Here is a 23,864-nt window from a genome sequence, read left to right as displayed (position 1 = left end):
AGAGCACCGGCTCACTAGTTGCGCATGAGCTTAGTTGCTCTGCTGCTGCTGCTGCTAAGTCGCTTCAGTCTTGTCCGACTCTGTGCGACCCCATGGACGGCAGCCCACCAGGCTCCCCCGTCCCTGGGATTCTCCAGGCAAGAACACTGGAGTGGGTCGCCATTTCCTTCTCCAATGCATGAAAGTGAAAAGTCAAAGTGAAGTCGCTCAGTCGTGTCTGACTAGTAGCGACCCCATGGACTGCAGCCTACCAGGCTCCTCAGTCCATGGGATTTTCCAGGCAAGAGTACTGGAGTGGGGTGCCATTGCCTTCTCTGAGTTGCTCTGCAGCAGGTGGGGTCTTCCTGGACCAGGGATGGAAACCGTGTCTCCTGCATTGGCAGGCAGATTCTTTACCACTGAGCCACCAGGGAAGCCCCTGATGCTCATTTTTTATTGTGTTATTTGTTTTTTTGATGTTGAACTGTATGAACTGTTTGTATATTTTTGAAATTAACCCCTTGTTGGTTGCATCATTTGCCAGTATTTTCTCCAAGTCCGTTGTCTTTTTGTTTGATGGTTTCTTTTGCTGTGGAGAAGCTTTTAAATTTGATTAGGTTCCACTGGTTAATTTTTGCTTTTATTTCTCTTGCCTTGCGAGACTGACCTAAGACAATATTGCTGTGATTTTTGTCAGAGAATGTTTTGTGTTCTCTTCTAGGAGTTTTATGGTGTCATGTCTATGCTTAAGTCTTTAAACCATTTTGAGTTTATTTTTGTACATGATGTGAGGGGTTGTTACTTTAGATCTGGACACCTGTGGGGCCTCAGTTCTGCAACCTTGAAATGGCGAGGCCACTTCTTTCCTCTGGCTCTTCTCAAGACTGGGGTTTAAGTGAGATGTGAAAGGGTGAAAGAGTGCTTTAAGGGGCTGAGGAGAAGTGGATGTGAAGAAACACACACACACACACAAACCAAGATGGAAAAGCACCTCCTCCAAGTGCAGAGCCAAGCCTTCCTGCTAGGCTTATGGGCTTGTGCCCAGTGGTGAGGGGGCACCACCCAGAGGTCGCCTTGGGTCATTGCATGAAGAGGCTCTGCTTGGGGACTCACGCAGCAGACAGGGCTGGGGAATGTCTTGTAGGCCGAACCTGACTGCTTGGGTGTTGGAGGGCAGCCCAGAGTAAGGAGCCCCCTGCCCTCTAAGAGCAGCTCCAAGCCTGTCAGAAGGGCCAAAGTGTACAGCTCAGATGGGGGGTTGCTCAGCTCTCATGTGGAGTATGGTCCTGAGGCCAGGTGGGCAGGTGTACAATTTTATGGATGGGGAAAGTAAGGCTCAGAAAAATGAAAGGGACTTCTTCATGTTTCATAGTAAGAAAACGGCCTGGGTGAGGGTAGTACTGGGGTCTACCCTTGATATGAGCCAGTTGCATGCATACAGACAGTCCCAGAGTGTGGGGGTGGGAATGGCAGGAGCTGATTAAGGGCAGACTGGATAAAGGCGAGTGTCTGACCAGCGCCCTGCCCTGCCTTGTCCCAGCAAGTAGGAATGCTCACTCGTCGTGGTATAAAGGCTCTCTGTCTTTTAACTTCCATCTCTCCAGCCAAAACTCAGCAGAGTTGAGTAAACCGTTCTCTGTCCCCAGGATTTCCATTAGGAAATGTGCAATCTCAGATACCCGTAATCATTTTAACAAGTATAATGCTTCCTTTTATGTGCTCTCACTTTGCCCTCCCCCTCTCCTCCCTCTTCAGCGCTGATTATCTCACGTTATCCTGGCAGCTGGGAGTGAGCTCTGACTAGCAGAGACTTGTCCGCAGGAGCTGGTCTGCAGCCAGAACCCTTTCCTGCAGCCCCAGCCTCTCACTTCCCTCCCTTGCTCCTCCTGCCGGACCAACAAATACCAAGGTTTTGTTCTTGTATTTTGTTTTGCAGGTATTTTGAGTTCAAATCAGGTTATTCATCGCATCCTCAAAGGGAAAATCACTGGTGCTTTGAACTTGGAGGTAACTGCCCTGTGTCTCCTGTTCCTTCCCTCCCACCCCAGGGTCTCAGCTGCAGCCACCCCCTGGCCTCGGCCTGGGTGCTGCATATTTACCTGTCATTCCTGTAGAGGAAGCAAACTGAAGTTGTCCAGGGGTGGGGTGGACTGCCTGGGGGGGGGGGGGGGGCGGGGGGCGGTCCTTCCTTCCCACTCAGATTTTATCTTTCTCTTCCAGTCACACATCCTGAAGTTTGAAGAGTTTAAGTGACGTGGCTGCGATCAGCATGCTCCCTCTCCTGTCTGGATTCTGCCCTCCTGCCCTTTCCCTGTTGAGGCCTTGGGGGTGCCCAGGACTGATTGGATCCCCCTTTGCCTTCCCCCAGCTCACTTCTCAGTGTGTCGTGTGTCCTCACCGTGAACATTTGAACCAAACAGGGAAGCTTCCATGAGGTTGAAAGTCTGATGTAGCCAGTGTATTTTTTCCCTTTTTTTTTTTTGTAACCCCAGAGCATGATATAAGTTGCCCTGACAGATTCTGGAGAATGGAGGGGCCCACTGCTTAACTTTCCTTGGCATTCCAGCGTAGAATCAGGTAGGGAGCATCTGAACACTGATCTGTTGGCTTGGTGAATAAGCGTCGGCATACTTCACATTTGGGGTGACTGATTCCTATCTAGCCACACCTCCCCAACCCTGCCCTCTAAAGCTGAAGCCACAGGCTGGGAGCTGCCGTGTGCCAGCTATTCAAACCTTGTGTGGGACATAGATATACACTCGCGCAAGATAAGGTTTGTTTCCTTTCTCTTCGCCTTCTTGGTAGACAGAACACTGGTTCCAGATGATGTGGCCTTTTTTTTTTCCTTAACCATGTAACTTCATTAGGAGCCTAACGTAAGGTCATAGAAAGGACTGCTAGGTTTGATAAGATTTTCTTGGAGAGTTGGTGTTTATATAGCTACAGCGCACAGGAGCTGGTGCTTCCCTTTACATCAGGTGAATGTGACCCCCCCATTCTTTCTTTAAATAATAATTTGATTAGAGCCAAACTATTTAAATAATTTTATTTGTTCCATCCTTTGGTAGATGAGAAAAATACATTACAAAATACATTGTACAGAGGACAGCCCACAGCACACATTACTGAAAACACAACCTATAGTACGTTCCAGCCAGGGCTGGTGATAAGTCCAGAAAAAAGGCAGAGGCCTTGAGAACTAGATCTCAGCTCCATGAAATGAGTTTCCCTGTGGGTGCCTGCCCTCTTTACCTCCACCTCAGCATAAATGAGCACCCTGTACCAGGTGGGTGTGGTAGGGTTAGAGCAGCGTTGAGTGGTTCCGGTGAACTCTGCATCCACCTGAAGCAGCAAGACATGAAAATCCCTTAATTGGGGGCGGGGGGTGTGACCAAAGTTAAAATAGTTGTGTCAAAGCATACAGAACTCTGGCATCCTAGAGGTTTCAGACGGCTGTGCTGTTTAAGCTAAGACACATCCTCATCCTCACTTGGCCATCCCTGGCCTCTGGCATTTCACCATCCAGTCTGTAGGCAGGTTCTGGAGGCTGTCTCTGCCCCTGAGCAAGCTCGCGGACCAGGAGGCTGCACAGATGTACTTACACAGCAAGCACAGACCCAGCACCGGCAGGTCAGCTCATGGACCTGCCTCCACAGCAGTTCTGAGCCTGAGTGGGGCCCACAGGTAGATGGACCAAACCCCTTAAAGCCAATCCTTTCCAGTAGGACCCACATTATGAAAGTACCTTAGAAGAATTCAGTCTCCAAGCCAAACAACTTACTTCGGAGCTCTGCCTGGCTCTTCTGTTAGGAATAAATGAAGCAACAGACAAGGGGAGCAGCAACGGAGCTCCCAACCATCTCCCTTCAGTGCCACTTCCTGGGAAGGGTGACCAGTGAACACGAATGGTAGCTACACAGCCTGTTGCTGAGATCAGAAGGACCACATACATGCTTGAGACTGGCCCCATCCCTATTCAGTTCATTTAAAAGTAGTTCTGTGAAGCAGCCTCTTAGGCCTCCTTATTTTTCTTAGAAATTTGAAAACATCTGTGACTAGAAGTTAAGAATAAGGGTCATCATTTCAGCCTGCTTTGCGGTTCAGCAGGCTGAGCTCTGCCTTCCCAGGGGGTACAAGTCTGGTCACTCCAGAGCCCTTCAGGCTGAGGCAGGCATGTGCTTCAGCTCCACCTTTCTCTGGCTTTAGCAGTGAAGTGCAGCTCCTCATGGCTCCCAAAGCCACAGTGACCTTGGTACCCCTCCCCCAACTGCTGAAGGAATTCAGGGGATGGGGGAAGGGTAAGCTATGAAAATAAAAATAAAGATGAGTCAAAACCAGCGTCTTCAAATTAACAAACTGTAATTGTTTTCCCAAAGATACATTTTTTTTCATACACATCCATCATACACTGTAACCAAAAAAAGCAGTGTACATGAAATAAGAGAAAATAAATTAAAAATCCATAGCATAGGTAAGGAGGCTCTAGTCTGGAGCACAGCTGAGTTTCCAGCAATATAAGGAGGCTCGAAAGTTTCTTTTATAAGAATGCCTGCTAGCAAGGGTTCCAGCCAGGTGGTTGGTTGGTCTGTAAGTCAGTCTTGAGTACTTCAAACAGTTCTGTGTGTGTGTGTTTTTTTTTTTCCCTTAGCGTTTAGAATAGCCATCATTGTCCTGCAATAGGCAGAGCTATCACGTCCAGGAAAAATGAGGGAGGGAACCACAGAGGCAGCGTGAGATCCAAATACAGCATTCAAAGGTAATTGGTCCAGTGGTGCCTGGGGAAGGAGGAAGGGGATGGCACTCCTGGGTTAGCCATCTTCCTTCGGGGGTGTGTACCAGCCTGCAAAGAAATGGAAGAAAACTGTGAGGTGGAGATTGTTTTGCCCACCCTCCTAGCCCTAATCACTGAAGACGTCTCCAGGGTCAGAGGTGAAAAGATCCTGCAAAGGGCTCCCTGGTGCAGGGAGAGAAGCTGTATGGGCAGGTGAGGAACTGCCTACTTGGAAACTGTGACAGAATGATGCACCCACCCTGAGATGACACCAGTGAGGTGAGCGTGCTCACAGGGCGGTGGGCAGGTGGGGCGGCGCCCAGTCTACCTGTGCCCTGACCGCCACTGGCTTACTGGAGGAGAGTGGCGCACGCTACCCTCCAGCTCACTGAATTCCCTGGGCAACAGGGACAGGTGCCGCACTAACAGGTGGAAAAGGCTCAGACACCGAAAGGGGTTCTTGCTGTTTAGCCGGATGGAAACCTCAGGCTTGGCAAAGGTCCGGATCTCAAGTCGCGCTCCAGCCTCACCGTTTTTTTCGTGGATCTGCACCAAGGACTTGTAGGACTGCTGTGCTCTTGTCAGACTGTACTGAGACTGGGGAGAGGAAGCCACCAGATCAGGCCGCCAGACAAGGCCGGCTGCGGCCTTGCTGCTGCCCAGAGACCCGGCTCCCAGCGCTGCGCTCTGCTGACAGACTAAGTACCCTCTACCTGGGAGGTCCCCACAGGGTACAACCCCCTAGTTTTCCCTTTCCAGACCTGCACCCCCCCCCGAGTCTTCGGCTGCCCTGAGGCCGAGGCCTGCTCTGCCCCCACGGCGGATACACTAGGCCCACTTGCCGGCGCGGCGGCTCAGCCCCACTGTGGCCTCCTAGGGGCCTGAAGTCACACGGCTCCCGGCAGCCCCACCAGGCCAGGGTCTGGGCTCCTTACTTTGTTGGCTCCAAACTGCACTCGGGCTTTCCCCTTCACCAGTGTGGCACTGATCTGCATGATCACTGACTCTATCGAGTAGGCACTGCTCCAGCCCTAAGTGACAACGTGGGCAGAGCAAACGAGTCAGCAGACTTGCCAGAGAAACCTGATGCTGGTTCTCCAGAGAGCAGATGCAGCCACGGAAGGGCCCCTGCCCTGAACTCCCAGAACAGCCATCACCCATTTGCCCAGGTCAGTGAGTGCAAGCCCTGCCAGGCAGAATGAAAGGGCCATTTATGCCCATCACCCAACCCGTGATGGAGGGGTGAAGGGTAAAGGTCACCCGAGCCCTGCCTAGGCCAGCCAGGCAAAAAACGAGAGACAGGCTCACCTGCTTGGTGAGAAGTTCCATGCAGATGGCACCTCCGCCCAGAACGTACCTGCAGAAGAAAGGTTAGTTAGCTATGCCTGGAAAAAGCTCCCCAACCCTTCTTCACCCTCTGCCCTTGCTGAGCCACTCACCCTCCAGAGAGGACTGGAGACACAACCCTGACAAACGGCGGGTCAAAGGGAAAGTTATCCTGAGGGAGAGATGGAGGCAGCCATCAGGGAGGGGAGGTCAGGGCCCTCTGCAGGACTGGAAGGTGGAAAGGATGGCTAGGCCCGGGAAAGACTGGAAAGGACGGACTTACTTTAAAAGAAAAGTTAAGCAGGATGAAGTCGGCTCCTTCTTTCTCTTTGAGGATCTGGAGATCGTTGTGCAAAGCGCTGTCCTGGTCAACTCTAGGAAGCAACCAGTTTAGGCTTAGCTCTGGGTCTAAGTCAGGAGCCTTGAGGCTCCCACTGCCCCTGGGGCAAGCAGCAGAGGGCTAAGCCACTGTCCACACCCGCTCCCAGGACGGCTGGCCCTGGAGACTCCCACCACAGTGACTGCACTCACTACTCAACTTCCTTTCCAGCCCCATAGCCGCCACTTACTTGAGGAGTTTGACATTCCAATCATACAGACTGTCATTCACGAGTTCGACTGCGTAGTTTCCTGAAGGAGGGAAGAAGAAGGATATCATCAGGTGATGGTCCCAGTGCTAAGCGGGACCTGATGCAGATCCCTCTCCCAGGCTGAGAAGAAAGAAAGGTCAAAGGCTCCAGGTTCATCCCACATAGACATGCCTCCCATCTAAGCCATTATGAGGGGTGTTCCATCCTTGGCCTAAAAACTTGGTCAGCATCCACGTATCTACTGCCGCCACCGTGTCCTTTCTTTCTGAAAAGCTCGCATTCAGACCCTGCTGTGAGGCAAACTTACCACCTTTGAAACTCTGTGATCGGTATATATCCCTGAGCTCCTTCATCAGCCGGTCAGTAGCCTGCACCGAGCCAGATACCGCACCCTACAAAGGAAGCACGGAGGGCAGAACATCTCACGTCATGTGCTAGACTCGAGGGGTAGGCTGCAGTATGCCCCACGGTTAGGCAAGGATGAGGCACACTGATAACCCACCCCAAAGGAGATGCTGTTTCCCACCCTGTCACCCGATGGCCTACCACCTCCCAGCCAGCACCAGCCAACCCCTAGGCCCAGCTTCTCTCTAGAGAGCACGTACATTTAAGTAATCTTGCCTCTGGTTCTTTTTAATTTTCTCTAGTATGGCCAAGTTTTCTTTTCCGATGCCATCATCTTCAGATTTCTTGCCCTCCGCTGGCTCTTCTTCTTTCATTTCATAGTGATCTAGGTCTTCTGTGTCCTAGGGGGGATGTGTGGGGCAGGAGTGGGACAAAAGCAAGCAAGCAACACACACTGTGGAGAAGGCCTTTCCCTTCTCCAGTCCCATATGACTTAGAGCTGCAGGTGGAGAAGATAGACGGCTGCAGTCTGTCTGGAGCTGAGTGAGTACAATACCCTTTCCACTGCTGGAAAGCTCCCAGCCCCACTCCCTTCACAGTCTAAAAGACGAGGAAAATCTCTCCTATCCAGTTCTCAAGCTGCAGGGCTACGAAAAGGTCTAGGGAAAGCAAGCAGAGACTCGGCTTTCTTGTTCCCTAGATCTACCCTGCCCCAACTATCCCTACAGCTCTCCATTGGCAGCACAAACTCTTCCTTAATTCCTAAAATGACTTTGGCCTGACACTGTGACTCAAAGCTCATGTTTCATCAGGTGACTTCTGTACCCAGGAGTTCCCAGGACTCCAGGTCTAAGGGAGAAACCTCCTGCCTTCCCAAGTGCAGGGACTGAGGGGATAGGCAGAGGCACCCCCTGCCAAGATGGAAATAAGGAAGGGGGTCCAGAATGCAGAGAGCAGGGGTCAAGAACAGAACCGGCCCCTGTTCACCCTGCTCCAAGTGAGGAGCTAGTTCACTGTACATGGGGGAGCAGCCCGTTTCAGCCAGACTTTGGAGGGCTGTCTGCACTCTGACAGGAGAATGTTTCATGTATCCTGGGGCCTTTGTGCAGCTCAAGACCCTAACAAAGTTACAGAAGTTGCAGAACCTAGGATGTTAATTCAGTGCAGAGAAACAAAGTAATCATGATCTCCTCTGGCAGGATGTGGTGATACTAATTTCCTAATTACTCTACTAGTTGCTGAGATGCTAGACACTAGCTCATTTAGTTCTTATAACCACCATGCCATTATTTTATCATCACCCCCATACTACAGATGAGAATGCCGAGGTCCAGGGGAGGTTACCCCCATACTACAAATGAGAATGCCGAGGTCCAGGGGAGGTTACCCCCATACTACAAATGAGAATGCCAAGGTCCAGGTGAGGTTATCATACCCACAAAGTCATACAACTCTTAATAGAACTAAGATGCACATCAAATTTTGTCTGGCTCTGAAGTTCTTAACCAAGTTGTTTTTAGAGAATATCACCAAGTATTTAGCACTTATGTATGGAACGGAGCCTTTCACATGAATGCCTTATTTACTCTTAAAGACAACCCTATGTAGTAGATATTAACATCCCATTTTATAAATAAGAAAACTGCAGAAGTAGTACCTTAGTGGAACAGATAAAATCCCCCAATCAAGACAGCTGGGAGATACAGGACACAAGCTCAGGTCTGACTACAAAGCCATCCGAGATTAACATGGTGACTGTTTACTGTAAACAGATTTGCACTTATCTGTCTCCGGTGGTTGGACATGGGCGCCGTCTCCTCTACTACACTGCTGTTCCCCCAGGTCAGTACAGCTGTCTTCATTTGGTATTTCTCTCTCCCCAGTTTAGACCGGAGCTCTGTACATAGCAGGCTCTCAATGCTGCTGACCGAAAGAAAGTCCCACCAGTACCGTCTTGGGTAGAAGCCTACCTCAGGCATCTCTTCATCTTCATCTTCTGAAGACACGTCTTCCTGTGTACACTGCAGTAGGGAGGGAAAAGATGGAGGTCAGACCCTGGTGGCTTCCTAGAATGCAGCCTCTGACCTACTCCCCTGAGCCTTTGGGTCTGGAAGCTGTGCACCTGCCCATTAGGCTACCAGCCTCTCTACCAGTCAGAGCTGTGTAGAAGCAACAGTCCAGGGAATGACTTCACTGCCGGTCCACTACACGCCAAACAACAAGAGCAGCACACTGGCTGTTCCTGCCACCTAACTCACAAATCCCAGTTTAATCTCCCCAAGAACCCCTTTACTCAATCTCTAGACTGAACTGCATTCTTGGATCTTAACAAGGGGCCTCGGTCCCCAATGGTTGCCTACTGCTAACAGTAAAAATCCCCCCGAGGGATGACCTTGAGAGTGTTTGATCAGAGGGGTGAAGTTACTGGTGCCCCATTTAGCTGGATTCCGAACATCTAGAGGAGAGGCCGAGAGTCATGATATGTGTACGTGTCTGGAATAGTACTGGAGAGAAACTTCTGCAGGTTCATCTCAAGTAACATGTATTTCCTGAGTGCTGTCTGTGGGGGTAACTCTGCGTAACAGGGTTCAAAGCCCCTCAGGTGCTCACCTGCTCGGCTGGCAAGGGCTGATCCAGCATCTCCACATCTGGATGCTGAGGGAGGTTATAGAGTTTACACAGGTCGGAGATGATCCTCTTCAGATGCTGCAGTAGCTGGGGTAGGGGATCACAGTGACGTCAAACACTTCTTCCCCACCCCAATACCGACAGGTACACGGGTGGGCTCTTATCTCAGCCCCCAAATTGGTACCTAGTTCTCTGGAACTCACAGACCCCAGGGCTGTGGGGACGAGCTTACGGGACGAATCCTGGGGCAGGTGCAGGGCTCTCCCTCTGGCTTCAGGAAGCAACTCCCCCAGGACGTCTGCCTCAAATGTTCAGGCTACTGCACCACCCACTTTCCAGACACACGTTTCACAGGATGTTTTCATGGCATGGGTCTCACAGGAGGAAAATGCACTCCCTGCTCAACACCTTGGCCCCTCACCAGAGTATTCCCTTTCTTTATGTCCACCAGCCTCTCCAAGACAGCAGCCAAGTTAGGGTCATCGGACTCCACTGACCAGATGGGGGGCACCGCAGGGTATGACTCCTAAGGGGAAAGAGCAGGGAGAGCAGTCAAGACAGGAGACTCTGGGGAAAGCTAGACTTTGCCTGCCTTCCCTGCCCCAAGACTTCCAGTCCCTTTGCCCTCCACCATCCGCCCCCTTCCCCCAACACACATATACAAGCCCAGCTCAGAGCCAGGTTCCCAACAAATCCCAGACCAGGAGAAACAAGTCCCTGGGATGACCCTTTCCAAGAAGCCTGGTCCTTTTCTTTCAAGAGTAAACATCAGAGAAGGAGCACAGCCAAACTGTGCTGAGGATGAGTATGGTTTCCTACCTCCTGTGTTGCCTCAACAAGCTCCAGGCCTTAAGCTCCCACACCCCACACCCAGGCCTCCGACCCTCCTTAATCAGTGGAGGAAAGGATCGCCTCATCACAATCACACCAGCAGAAAAACACCAGAGACCACAGATTACTTTCATTTTAGCTAGGGACGGAGGAATTAAAAATTAGATGATGTCTCTAAAACCTGAAAGTAAAAGGGTGGCAGGAAGAATCTTCCCACTCCACTCCTAACAGAATGCCTCAAAGGCCACTTCTCCCCACCTCTCCTTTGGGAACCTGCCACTCTCTCAGTCCAGGCGTAGGCTGTAGGGCTCCACATGGCAGGCTGGGAGAAAGCCTACGCTGCTGACATTCCCAGCATTCTTGAGCCGTGGTGCCAAATGCAGCCTGACCAGACTCCCCCTCTGCCCAAATCAAGGGGGCCAGTTCAGGCCAAGTCTTCTTTATAGTGGTCACAGGGAGTCTCAGAATCTTCTAAACTAACCTCTTTCCAGGGACAAAGAGCGTAGATGGCCTCTGGCAACTGGGAAGCCAAGTAGAAGCGGGCAAACCTACCCTTAAGGAATTGAAAGCATAATTCAGGTAAGGAATTAATCCCAGAAGTTTCCACATATGCCAAGGGAACCTCCTAAAAAGGTCTTAAACTCCGCCACTGCTCTAATCCTCAATCCTGGAGAAAAATTATCAAAGATGCTCAAGTTGTCAGCTCACAGAGCCACACCTAGTCCTTCAATCTCGACTTTTTAGTATGAAAAAAAGTGAGAGAGGAAAATGGAACACGTGAGTTTTGGTGGGGCACCATCCAAACCAAGCTGAGGCTTGCCTCACCAAACCTTGACCTGGTTTGATGCAAGAAAGGGATAGTAAACAAGAACCATGTGAATTGAATTCAGGCCCCCAAGTGCCACACAATTCACAAGTCTGTCTTTCTCCAGACTACTCCCACTTGCAGTGTGCCTGCCTGGATAAAGTACTGTCCCCTGGCTCGCGACCCGGTGCTCCCAGCAGGGTCAACACTACCACATCAGATGGGATCAGTCATTTTAAGTGCTATACCATGCAGTATCAGGTATTCCCAGATTACCAGACGCCAACCCTATTCCCAGAATGTTTGAGGCTAGCCTAAATGGAAGACGTGTAAGGTGTTTCCCAGCCCTGCACACCTAGGATGGAATGATGCTCACTGGGAGAAAAGGAACTGTTACCACTCAGAACAAATGAGATTGCCCTTGCACATCACCATCATTACTAGGAAAGGTAACAACCCAGGGCAACTGGAGATATCCATAGGGAACAGGATGGGAGTGGCAGCTACCAGCTGGGGCAAAAGGAGGAGAGTTAGAGGTTACACCAGAATAAAAGGCAATCCAAAGGAGAGGAAGCAAAGGGGTCATGAATTGCAAACTATCACTGGTAAAATTCAGAGAGGAAGAGGGACTGAATGACAGACACCTGGGCAGGGATCTCACAGGTGGCAACGTCCTAAACCAAAGGTACTTCTGAGAAGGGGGCAATCACTGAAATCTACAGAATTCCAAGCCAAGTCCTTCCAGCTGAAGTCAATGAAGAGGCCTGGAACCTTGAGATGGGGGGCGAGGAAGAGCGGCATTCCCAGGTGTCAATAAAAGTCGTGAAGTAACCAAAATGAGCCAAAATTATGAACCTTGCGATGTGGGTGGGTAATGGAAAGGGGTAGTCGAGGCGCCATATGTCAGGGTGTCCCTGACTATGAAGGGTAGAGATTCTGGGTCCACGGCAGAATCTCAAGCGTCAGAAACAAGTGCAACCTGAAGAAAGAGAGCCGAACCCCGAGAGGGGATTCGGCCTCCCAGGTCTTTCGAGAGCAAAAAGCTGTGTGGGGTGAGGACAAGAGGACCCCAGAGACGCGCACACGAGGGGGTCCTCACCGTGATGTTGCAGTGGATGCGGACGGGATCCCCAGGCACCGACCCCCGTGGGGGTAGATGCGGTCCGGGCGCGGCCCCCGCCCCGGCCCCTCCGGCCCCAGCCAGCAGGAACTCGCAGCTCAGCTCGTCCAGGCAGGCGCTGGCAATGCGGAAGCGCTCGTGGCCGCGGTGGAAGATGGACTCGAGCAGCTTCAGCTCCCGCCTCAGGCAGGGCCCCGGCCCCGGGCCCCCCCCCGGGCCGCCCCCGGCCCCCGGCGCCGCCCCCTGGCCCCCCAGCTGCTGCCCCGGCCCCGGCTGCTGCTGCCCCTGCGGCTGCGGCTGCTGCATCCTCCGCTCCGCTCCGCTCCGGGGCCGGCGGGCCGGGAGCCTCCGGCCTCCGCTCCGGGCTCCGCCGCCGCCGCCGCCGCCGCCGCCGCCGCGGTCCGCACTTCCTGATCCCCCCTTCGCCAAGATGGCGCCGCCGCCACCTCCGGGACAGGGCCCCCCCCTCCGCTCGCCGGCCCCCCCCACCGCCGGAAGCCGCGTGCCCCTCCTCCTCCTCCTCGGCGGCCCCGCCTCCGTCCCCCGTCACGTGACCTCGCTGCTCCGACCTCCTTCACGTGACGCCTCTCTCCTTCCCGCCCCCTTATTCTGTACATGTGACCCGGGGCTTCGGGCTCGCCGCCTTCAGCTCCTCAGTGCGTGTTTACGTATGGCGTGCGTGCGTGCTAGAGCCCCCGCCGCCGAGCCCCTCTCACGTGACCCGGCGCCGCGTGCTCCCGGGGGCTACCTGCGCGGGACCGTGTTTCCTGCTCTGGGCCCTTCTTCCCCCGCCCGGAACCGTGGTGAACATGCAGGGCTCTCTGTGAGCAGAGAAGGAAGAGCGAGAGCTGCGGTCGCCGATGTATCATCTGTATCCTGCACCCACCCGCCTGTCCTCGGCGCGCGGTCCCCAAGGCTCTGTTCCCTTGGGGCCACGCTGAAATGAGGGGCGTGTGACTGGGGAGGGAGCCAGGGACCCGACCCGGTTACAGGAGGCTTGGGTTGTCATCTCCGATGTTTTGTGACCTTGGGTTAACCACCTTCCCTGAGTTTTCTCATCTGTGCAATGATTTTGATGAGGATGCTAATGCTTGCTTTGCCTGCTCCGGAGGATTGGATGCGAGGAGATCGCAGAGTGATCACTGGTCAATTCTGCACGACGGGTAGTCGATAGCTGACTCTTCGCGCTTATCAGTCCCTTTGGGTCTCAACGTGGGTCGGGGAGGGACAACACAAGCTTCCTCTGCAGGGTCATGGAAGGAGGACGTCACTAGTCTAAACCTTTAACCCGGCAATAAAATGAAAGGAGACCACAGTCCCAGTCCAAAGTCTATCGGGCTTGTCGCAGTGGTCCTGGCATAGCCGGTGTAGGCGGCAGTGCTTCCAGGGTCTCGCTAGGTGGCACTATCACAAAGGACAAAGCTGGCTGAGGTTCCAGAGACCGATAGTTGGCGTTGCACTTCGGAGGGCAGGTGTCAGCCCAGGTAGGGCCTGATGGGTTCTACCGAGCCAACTCCGCGCTTGAGCAGCTGGCCAGATTGCTACCTTCTCTTTTCACTTGGACTAAAATGAGTTAGCCTTTGTGGGAGCTTGACTGTGCACCTCAGTGCTTTGTTCTGGGCTACTCATTTATGTTGTCAGTGGAGGCTGAAAAGGCCTTCATTGGCTAAATTGGGTTCCGGGTATTCAAAGATGATTTATCTCTTTTTGGGAGACTGGACAGATAGCTACATGTCACTTTTATGAATGTGCTAATTGGGAGCATAAAAGGCTGTGCTAAGAAATCCTGTTAATTGAAGTATATTCAGTATCTCGTGATAACCTGTAATAGAAAATGATGGGGGGGAAAATTGGGTTGGCCAAAATGTTCACTTGAGTTTTTCTGTAACATTGTGTGGAAAAACCTAAATGAACTTTTTGGCCAGCCCAATATATACATGTTCAGTTACCTAGTTGTGTCCGACTTGTAGTGACCCATGGACTGCAGTGAGCCAGGCCGCCCTGTCCCTCACCATCTCCAAGAATTTGCCCAGGAGTTTGCCCAAGTTTATGTCCATTGCATGGGTTATGCCATCCAGCCATCTTATTCTCTGACACCCTCTCTTATGCCCTCAGACCAGTTCCTCAGGGAATGGCAAACCGCCCGAGTATACTTGCCACGAGAACCTCATGAACTGTATAAAAGGTCAAAAAGATATGACAGCAAGAGATGAGTGTAACTGAGTCACTTTGCTGTACATCTGAAACTAACACAGTATTGTAAAGCAAATAATTTTTTAAAAGTCCCGTTTATTGAACACTTCCTAAGTCAGGGTATTCTGCAAATCTTTCTAAACACTACTCCTCCCTTCCCAACAACATTATAAGGGAAGCATTTTTATCCCTGTTTTACAATTGGGAAAAGGAGGGATTACCCATGGATTTACAGGTAGTAAGCAGAGTTCCTGAGCATGTCTCCGAAGTCCATGCCTTAACCCTTTCTGCCTTCCTCTGATGCTTTCTCAAGAAGTTTTCATGTGTAGCTGACACCAACCCTTACCCAAGAAAACAACAAATGCAGCTATTTGGAAGATCCTGACTTCCATATTTTATGAAAAAAAATTTTATTTTTAATAGAAGGATAGTGGCTTTATAATATTGGTTTTATTTCTGCCATACTAAGTGAAGTAAGTCAGAGAAAAACAAATATGGTATATCAATGCATATATAATGCATAATGCATGTATATGGAACCTAGAAAGATGGTACCGATGAACTGTATGTTACGAAGTTTTAATTAGAGGAAAACAATATGATGAGAGAGTCTCATGGTTTTGCAGACTTCAGGTCCCCAAGGAGGAAACTCAGGTCCTGGTCACTGGGATGAGATCTGTCATTTCTTCTGCTGGTGTCTTTAGCATTTCAGCTCTTTGGCCAGGAGAGTGCTCTGGCCTCTAAAAGCCTAGTGGGGAGTGATGTCTGGTGTTCTGCGGAGATGTGTAGGGCAAGGGCATTAGAAGTGGAAAGGAAGTTATGGAGATGCGCATTTAATGAACACTTGGTGCTAGGGGAACAGGAGTGAATAAAATAACAACAAAACCCCTGCCCTTGGAACTTACATTCTGTTGTTGGACACAGACATGACAATGGAAGAGGTGATAAAGCAAACTCACATAGAGAAGAACAAGTATGTCCTAATCACCTATGATGTGCCATGCACTGAGGAGGCAGCACTGAGTGAGACAGACCCAGTCTTCACCTTTCCCAGGCCTTCAGACTGGGAGAACGTCAGATAAGTTCATAAATCGTTTGTTACACATTCAACCAGAGATGGGAATACCAGACCACCTAACCTGCCTCTTGAGAAATCTGTATGCAGGTCAGGAAGCAACAGTTAGAACTGGACATGGAACAACAGACTGGTTCCAAATAGGAAAAGGAGTACATCAAGGCTGTATATTGTCATCCTGCTTATTTAACTTCTATGCAGAGTATATCATGAGAAACACTGGACTGGAAGAAACACAAGCTGGAATCAAGATTGCCGGGAGAAATATCAATAACCTCAGATATGCAGATGACACCACCCTTATGGCAGAAAGTGAAGAGGAACTCAAAAGCCTCTTGATGAAAGTGAAAGTGGAGAGAGAAAAAGTTGGCTTACAGCTCAACATTCAGAAAACGAAGATCATGGCATGTGGTCCCATCACTTCATGGGAAATAGATGGGGAAACAGTGGAAACAGTGTCAGACTTTGTTTTTTTGGGCTCCAAAATCACTGCAGATGGTGACTGCAGCCATGAAATTAAAAGACACTTACTGCTTGGAAGAAGTTATGACCAACCGAGATAGTATATTCAAAAGCAGAGACATTACTTTGCCGACTAAGGTCCGTCTAGTCAAGGCTATGGTTTTTCCTGTGGTCATGTATGGATGTGAGAGTTGGACTGTGAAGAAAGCTGAGTGCCGAAAATTGATGCGTTTGAACTGTGGTGTTGGAGAAGACTTGAGAGTCCCTTGGACTGCAAGGAGATCCAACCAGTCCATTCTGAAAGAGATCAACCCTGGGATTTCTTTGGAATGATGCTGAAGCTAAAGCTCCAGTACTTTGGACACCCCATGCAAAGAGTTGACTCATTGGAAAAGACTCTGATGCTGGGAGACATTGGGGGCAGGAGGAGAAGGGGACGACCCAGGATGAGATGGCTGGATGGCATCACGGACTTGATGGACGTGAGTCTGAGTGAACTCCGGGAGTTGGTGATGGACAGGGAGGCCTGGCGTGCTGCGATTCATGGGGTCGCAAAGAGTCGGACACAACTGAGCAACTGAACTGAACTGAACACACTCAACCACTTAATTGCAATTGTGGTAAGTGCCTCAAAGAGTAAGACTAGAGATCTGGGAAGGCTTTCCTGAACAAGTGATATGTTAAATTCTGAAGGATAGCAGAGTTATCTAAAGGGGGAGGAAGGACTGGACTGAGCAGAAGAGACAGCATGTGCAGAGATGCCGAGGTAGAACCAGGGCAAGTTGGAGGAACAGAAAGAAGGCTCGTGATTAGGGTGAGGAAGAGACAGTGGTGCAGGTAAGCTAGGCAGTGGAGAAATCTTGGGCTTTAAGGTGGAGGAAGATAAAAATGTCACTGGAATTTGGAGAAACTAGATGCCTGGGTAACTAATAGCACTAACAGTGAGGCTTCTCAAAGGACAGCTAAGTTTTGTGGGAGAGGTGGAGAGCTGGGTCACGAACACATTGAGTGTGTAGAGGGAGGGGGATGTGGACAGTCCTCTGGACGTCCAGTGGAGTGTGGGTTCTGAGTGTGGGAAAGAGGCAGAGCCATAGGTGTTAATTGGAGAATCAGCTACAGTTGTCCTTCGAATTAGGCCATAAAGTGGGAAAGCACAGCTGAGTGGGAAGAGCACAGACTGGGCAGTCAGACAGAACTGGGTTTAGATTTGAACTTCTCTGCTTTGGTACCTATGTGACCCTGGGCAAGTCATTTAATTTCTGTGAAATGCAGTTTCCTTATCTGTAAAACAGTATGACGCTCTGTCCTGCAGCGTGGGTCATTGTGTCCGTGTAGATGAAATGGGCTATGGAAGATGAGGAACACATCTTACAGAGCTGGGCACATAGTACATTTCTCGCTCGCTCACTTCAGTCATGTCTGACTCTGTGCAACGCTATGGACTGTAGCCCGCCAGGCTCCTCTGTCCTTGGGGATTCTCCAGGCAAGAGTACTGGAGTGGGTTGCCATGCCCTTCTCCAGGGGATCTTCCTGACCAGGGATCGAACCCTTGTTCGATTTATTTCTTGCATAATAAATCTCTATGTATTTCTCTTGCACTGGCAGGTGGATTCTTTACTACTAGTGCCACCTGGGAAGACCATAAATATATAGCAGTAGACAAACAGTATCCCAGTTCTCTTGGTACTAACATTCTAAGTGCAAGGAGTTACAATGAACAAATGAATGAAATAACCAGAGGACTGTGGACTGGTAGGGTCATGTGGGAGGGAATGACTGGGGGTTAAGTCCAGTAGTCAGTGAAGGTCTCCCTAGGGAGGCGGGGTTTGAGCTGATCTCTGATGAAGAGCAGGATGGCCTGGGAAGACCCGGCAAAGAGCATTCCAGGAGAGAGAGCCAACCTCCAAGACCCTGAGAACGAAGGTGGTGTGATCTGGAAGCAGGAAGCTCGTTATATACTGGCTGAGATCATGGGCTTCAAACCCCAGCTCTGCCAGTTGCTAAAGGTGTGACCTTCAGCAAGTTATTTAGCCTGTCACGCTTCTCTTGGAGCATCTGTAACATGGAAACCATAATAGTACTTACCTTATAAGATTGTTGGGAGGATTAAGTGAGAAAACATGAAGAGTGCTCAGTCCAGTGCACACAGTAAGAGCTCATTTTTTTTAAAAAAAAATAGAGGATCCACATACCTTGAATCTCATGAAAGACGAGGAGGGAGCAGGAGGTGAGGCCAATGAAGAATAGAGACCACAGTAATTTGCTGAGTTTTATTCAAAGTGCAGTGGGAAACATTTGGAAGATTTTAAGCAGGGAGTAGCATGATCTGATTTAAAATATTAAAAGATCACTTTGGGGAATTCCATGGTGGTTGAGTGGTTAGGAGTTGGTGCTTTCACTGCCATAGGCCCAGGTTTGATGCCTTGTAGGGGAACTAGACATGCAGCAGGGCACACACACACACACACACACACACAGCCTTAAAAAAAAAAAGATCACTCCGGCTGCTCTATGGAAAATGAATTGTGAAGATTTTTTTTCTCCAAAAGGTCATGTGTTTTCAGAGTGAACAGATGCACTTGTTTGGGGCAGAGTGAGCAGTTTTCTCCTTTGACTTGCTCCCAGAAGCATAGCATTTTGTCACTGACTCAACAAACACGTCCTGAGGACTTGCTCTTTGCCAGGAACTGTATTAAACACAGGGGATGAAGAGACAAAGAAGCTACATTCCCTGTAGGGAGAGCCTGGCTTGATTCCTGGCTCCTCACATGACAGCTGCTACTCATTTTATCATTTTTGTTGTGTTTCTTGCTCCTGCTCCAGTGCAGTTCAGTTCAGTCACTCAGTTGTGTCTGACTCTTTGCAACCCCATGGACTGCAGCACGTCAGGCTTCCTTGTCCGTCACCATCTCCCAGAATTTGCTCAAACTCATGTCTGTTCAGTCGCTGATCTCCCAGAATTTGCTCAAACTCATGTCTGTTCAGTCGCTGATGTCATCCAACCATCTCATGCTCTGTCGTCCCCTTCTCGTCCTGCCTTCAATCTTTCCCAGCATCAGGATCTTTTCCAATGAGTCAGTTTTTCACATCAGGTGGCCAAAATATTGGAGCTTCAGCATCAGTCCTCCCAATGAATATTCAGGACTGATTTCCTTTAGGATTTACTGGTTTGATCTTGCAGTCCAAGGGACTCTCAAGACTCTTCTTCAGCACCACAGTTTAAAAGCATCAATTCCTTGGCACTCAGCTTTCTTATTGGTTCAACTCCCACATCCACACAAGACTACTGGAAAAACCATAGCTTTGACTAGATGGACCTTTGTCCGCAAAGTAATGTCTCTGCTTTTTAATATGCTGTCTAGGTTGGTCATAGCTTTTCTTCTAAGGAGCAAACATCTTTTAATTTTATGGCTGCAGTCACCAACTGCAGTGATTTTGGAGCCCAAGAAAAGAAAGTCTGTCACTGTTTCCATTGTTTCCCCATCTATTTGCCATGAAGTGATGGGACCGGATGCCATGATCTTAGTTTTTTGAAAGGTGAGTTTTAAGTCAGCTTTTTCACTCTCCTCTTTCACTTTCATCAAGAGGCTCTTTACTTCCTCTTCACTTTTTGCCATAAAGGTGGTATCATCTGCACATATGAGGTTATTGATATTTCTCCCGGCAATCTTGATTCCAGTTTGTGCTTCATCCAGCCCAGCATTTTGCACGATGTACTCTGCATATAAGTTAAATAAGCAGGGTGACAATATACAGCCTTGACTTACTCCTTTTCCAGTTGCTCTTTGGAACACATAGTAATGGATGAAGTGGAGCCAGATATAATCAACTGTGCTACAGTGTGACAAGTGCAGCAAGAGGGATGAAGGAGGGTAAAGGTCTTGAAGGGAGCTAATAGTCAGGATTAACCCCCAAGAAAGTGTGTGAAAGTATTAAGAGAAGATACTTAGGTGGAAATGTGGGGGGATGCTTTTAAAGAACTGGTCCTAAAGTAGGAGGTTGGGCAGAAAGACCCAAGTCAAAGGAGGAATGACTGGGAGGAGGGGAAGAAGAAAAGGAAGGGGTCAGCACAGGCAAGATTGTAGAGGTATTCATCATAGGTGCTTTAGCCTGGAGCCCCAGGGTCACTCTAATAGTATCAGTCCTTCTGGAGCTCATTTCAGCAATAAATGATTAAATAATAAGAAAATTTAAAACACCTTTGACTCAGCATTTTCACTTGGAAACTATTAAAGGTGTGTGCAAACATTTACCCATAATGGGATACTATGTAGCTATTTAAAATAGTTATCAAATATTTGATCAAATAGATTGATATAAAACTATTTTTAAATAGTTATAAATATTGATGTGGAGAGAGATTTCAGAAACAGTACATGAAAGGTGAAGGCTGTGGGAAATGCTTGGTGTGTTCACTGCCATGGGCCTGGGGTTCAACCCCTGGACGGGGAACCAAGATCCCACAAGCTTCCTGGTGCAGCCCAAAATAAATAAATTTATAAAAGAAGGTCACAAACCTATTTTACGTGTGCTCCTTTTTAATAAGTAAATGGAAACATATATCTGTATACTAAAAACATGAACAAGAATGTTCAAAGTGGTGTTATTTTTAATAGTCTGAAATAGAAAACAACCCAAATATCTATCAGTGGTGAAATGGATAAACAGTGGTGCGTTTATACAATGGAATACTCTACAGCAATGAAGATGATGAACCACAATTGCATTCAACAATGCCCTTGATTCTCACTAACCATTGAAAAAAAATACAAAAGATTATGATTCTATTTATATAAAATTCAGCAGGCAAAGTTAATCTATGTTGTTATGTCAGAATAGTATTTACTTTTTTGGTCATTTAAAAAAAATTCTTAGAAATTACCCATAACATAAAATTTACCATTTTAACCATTTTAAAGTGTACAGTTCAGTGACATGTACTACATTTACAAAGTTGGGTAACTATTACCTCTCTCTAGTTCCGGAACTTCAAGTAGTACCTGTTAGGGAGTCACTGAAGAAGATGAAATAATGTCTGGCAGGGAATATAGTGGGGGGCTTCTGGATATTGCTAACATTCTCTCTTTTTAAAAATCTGGGTGGGAGTTACAAGGCTGTGTTCATGTTGTGAAATTTTATCTAGTTGTACACTTATAATTTATATGCTTTTTGCATGTATATCTAAATAAACATGTTAAGTTGCTTCAGTCGTGTCCAACTCTTTGTGACCCTATGGACTGTAGCCCGCCAGGCTCCTCTGTCCATGGGATTCTCCAGGCAAGAATACTGCTGTGGGTTGCTATTTCCTCCTCCAGGGGATCTTCCCGACCTAGGGATTGAACCCACATCTGTTACATCTCTTGCATTGGCAGGCAGGTTCTTTACCACTAGTGCTACCTGGGAAGACACTTATATCTAAGTACACATACATAACTGGGTATATATATGTATGCACACACACAGATATATATGAAATGTAAACTGTTTTTTTTTCCCTAAGAGGTAAGATTATGAATCTAGTTTGTGTTTTGCTAATTTGTGTTTTCCAATTGCTCTTCATAGATTTGTATTACTCTGGTAATAAAGTTTTAAACTTAAAGTATCTTAAATAGAGAAATAACATTGTAATGTTATTGCCAACATCCACTGGATCATCGAAAAAGTGAGAGAGTTCCAGAAAAACATCTACTTTGGCTTTATTGACTATGCCAAAGCCTTTGACAGTGTGGATCACAACAAACTGTGGAAAATTCTTAAAGAGGTGGGAATACCAGGCCACCTGAGAAATCTGTATGCAGGTCAAGAAACAACAGAACTGTACATGGAACAACAGACTGGATCCAAATCGGGAAAGGAGTATGTCAAAGCTGTATATTGTCATGCTGCTTAGTTAACTTATATGCAGAGTACATCATGCGAAATGCCGGACTGGATGAAGAACAAGCTGGAATCAAGATTTCTGGGAGAAATATCAATAACCTCACATACGCAGATGACACCACCCTTATGGCAGAAAGTGAAGAAGAACTAAAGAGGCTCTTGATGAAAGTGAAAGAAGAGAGTGAAAAAGTTGGCTTAAAACTCAACAATCTTAAAAATCTTAAAACTAAGATCATGGCATCTGATTCCATCACTTCATGGCAAATAGATGGGGAAACAATGGAAACAGTGACAGACTTTCTTTTCTTGGGCTCCAAAATCACTGCAGATGGTGACTGCAGCCATAAAATTAAAAGACGCTTGCTCCTTAGAAGAAAAGCTATGACCAACCTAGACAGCATATTAAAAAGCAGAGACATTACTTTACCAATAAAGGTCCGGCTAGTTAAAGCTATGGTTTTTTCAGTAGTCAGGTATGGATGTGAGAGTTGGACTATAAAGAAAGCTGAGTGCTAAAAAATTGATGCTTTTGAACTGTGGTATTGGAGAAGACTCTTGAGAGTCCCTTGGACTGCAAGGAGATCAAACCAGTAAATCCTAAAGGAAATCAGTCCTGAATATTCATTGGAAGGACTGATGCTGAAGTTGAAACTCCAATACTTTGCCCACCTGATGCAAAGAACTAACTCATTGGAAAAGACCCTGCTGCTGGGAAAGATTGAAGGTGGGAAGAGAAAGGGGACGACAGAGCATGAGATGATTGGATGACATCAGTGACTCGATGGACATGAGTTTGAGTAAGCTCTGGGAGTTGGTGATGGACAAGGAGGGCCTGGCATGCTGCCGTCCATGGGGTTGCAAAGAGTCAGACACGACTGAGTGACTGAACTGAACTGAACACTGTTACGCCTTTCAGAAAAAATGTTCCTCACCATCAGAGGCCTTGAGTGTGTCCCACCAAAACCTTGCCTGTTCACTGTTTTGCCTGAGGACTGATACTCCTACATGTATCCATCACCTTGTGTAGTTCTGGGCCTGTCCTCTCTTCCTGGTGGATATGGGAGGGGTGTGTGTGGAAACATGAAGGAAGCAGGAAGGGTGTTCCAGTTCTCCTCCACCTCTGGGTGGTTGTGCTCAGAGGACTCAGAATAAAAGCTGAGAAATTTGAAAAGAAAAGTTAAAGGCCAAGGTGAACAGGCTGCCCGAAGTGACCAAAAAGGAGATCAGGGAGTGACCAAGGGACTCAAGCAAGCAAATGACTTTCCAGTCTGTCAATACAGAGACAAGCAACCACTCCAGAGAGAGATTTTCATAAAAGAAGACTTTTGCAGCCTTCTTCTACCGCCCAGCATTCACTGCAAGAGGAAAGGACTGAGTACTAGCTACATGTAAAGCTCCGTGTCCCTCTCTTCTAGGCATTTGAAATGCCTTTTAGCCACGTTTGTCTAATTGGCTTTCTCATCTTTCAAATCTCAACTTTCATCTCTACCCCTTCCGGGCTCTCAGGCACTATGAACTCCTCTCTCACCCATACTTCCAAAGCACCTTGTTTACACTCTTCTAGATCAGCCACCACATGGTGTCACAAGTCTTTGCCACCAAACTGTGATCTCCTTAGTAGTTGGGACTAAGTTTTTGATCACTGCATCTTTGATAACTATACAGTAGATACCGAACAATTGATCTGAATTGTTGAAGGCAGAGGGGGCGGGGAGGAAAGTCTTCTTCCCACCTTTGACTCTTTTCCCAAGTGGAGTGACTACACACATTCCTTCCCTTTTCCGTGAGGCTTTTATTCTCCACTTCTTTCCTTGGTTCTAAGATTTCTTGAATTCTTAAGAGATGATAACATGTTTGCA

The 23,864-nt window shown here is 48.5% G+C and overlaps 2 protein-coding genes across 2 annotated transcripts in view; one reads left to right on the top strand and one right to left on the bottom strand.

Annotated features, from left to right (window-relative positions):
• Nucleotides 1-2,232, top strand: part of TDRD10 (tudor domain containing 10) — a 51,576-nt gene extending 49,344 nt beyond the window's left edge. The window contains exons 12-13 of the mRNA XM_052638122.1: nucleotides 1,916-1,986; nucleotides 2,200-2,232. Of these exons, the coding sequence (XP_052494082.1) occupies nucleotides 1,916-1,986; nucleotides 2,200-2,232 (104 nt within the window). The remainder of the gene's footprint in view (nucleotides 1-1,915; nucleotides 1,987-2,199) is intronic.
• An 852-nt stretch (nucleotides 2,233-3,084) lies between these two features.
• On the bottom strand, nucleotides 3,085-12,701 carry UBE2Q1 (ubiquitin conjugating enzyme E2 Q1). The gene is made up of 13 exons (XM_052636597.1): nucleotides 12,375-12,701; nucleotides 10,061-10,165; nucleotides 9,622-9,726; nucleotides 8,982-9,032; nucleotides 7,272-7,412; nucleotides 6,974-7,058; nucleotides 6,646-6,706; nucleotides 6,360-6,450; nucleotides 6,190-6,248; nucleotides 6,059-6,107; nucleotides 5,686-5,781; nucleotides 5,281-5,347; nucleotides 3,085-4,819 (listed from the first exon to the last, which is right to left on the bottom strand). The coding sequence occupies exons 1-13, from the start codon at nucleotides 12,699-12,701 to the stop codon at nucleotides 4,788-4,790; spliced, it is 1,269 nt and encodes a 422-aa protein (XP_052492557.1). The 3' UTR covers nucleotides 3,085-4,787.
• Nucleotides 12,702-23,864: the final 11,163 nt, after the last annotated feature.

This window comes from Budorcas taxicolor, chromosome 3 (assembly GCF_023091745.1).
Source record: "Budorcas taxicolor isolate Tak-1 chromosome 3, Takin1.1, whole genome shotgun sequence".
Taxonomy (NCBI): domain Eukaryota; kingdom Metazoa; phylum Chordata; class Mammalia; order Artiodactyla; family Bovidae; genus Budorcas; species Budorcas taxicolor.
This window is presented reverse-complemented; position numbering and strand designations above follow the sequence as displayed.

Excerpts from the sequence above, each read along its gene's own strand:
- UBE2Q1 (XM_052636597.1), bottom strand. The coding sequence starts at position 12,701 with ATGCAGCAGCCGCAGCCGCAGGGGCAGCAGCAGCCGGGGCCGGGGCAG. Across the intron at positions 10,166-12,374 it reads GCATCCACTGCAACATCACG|GAGTCATACCCTGCGGTGCC; the intron begins GTGAGGACCCCC and ends CTTTCCCCTTAG. Across the intron at positions 6,451-6,645 it reads TGGAATGTCAAACTCCTCAA|AGTTGACCAGGACAGCGCTT; the intron begins GTAAGTGGCGGC and ends GTTGCTTCCTAG.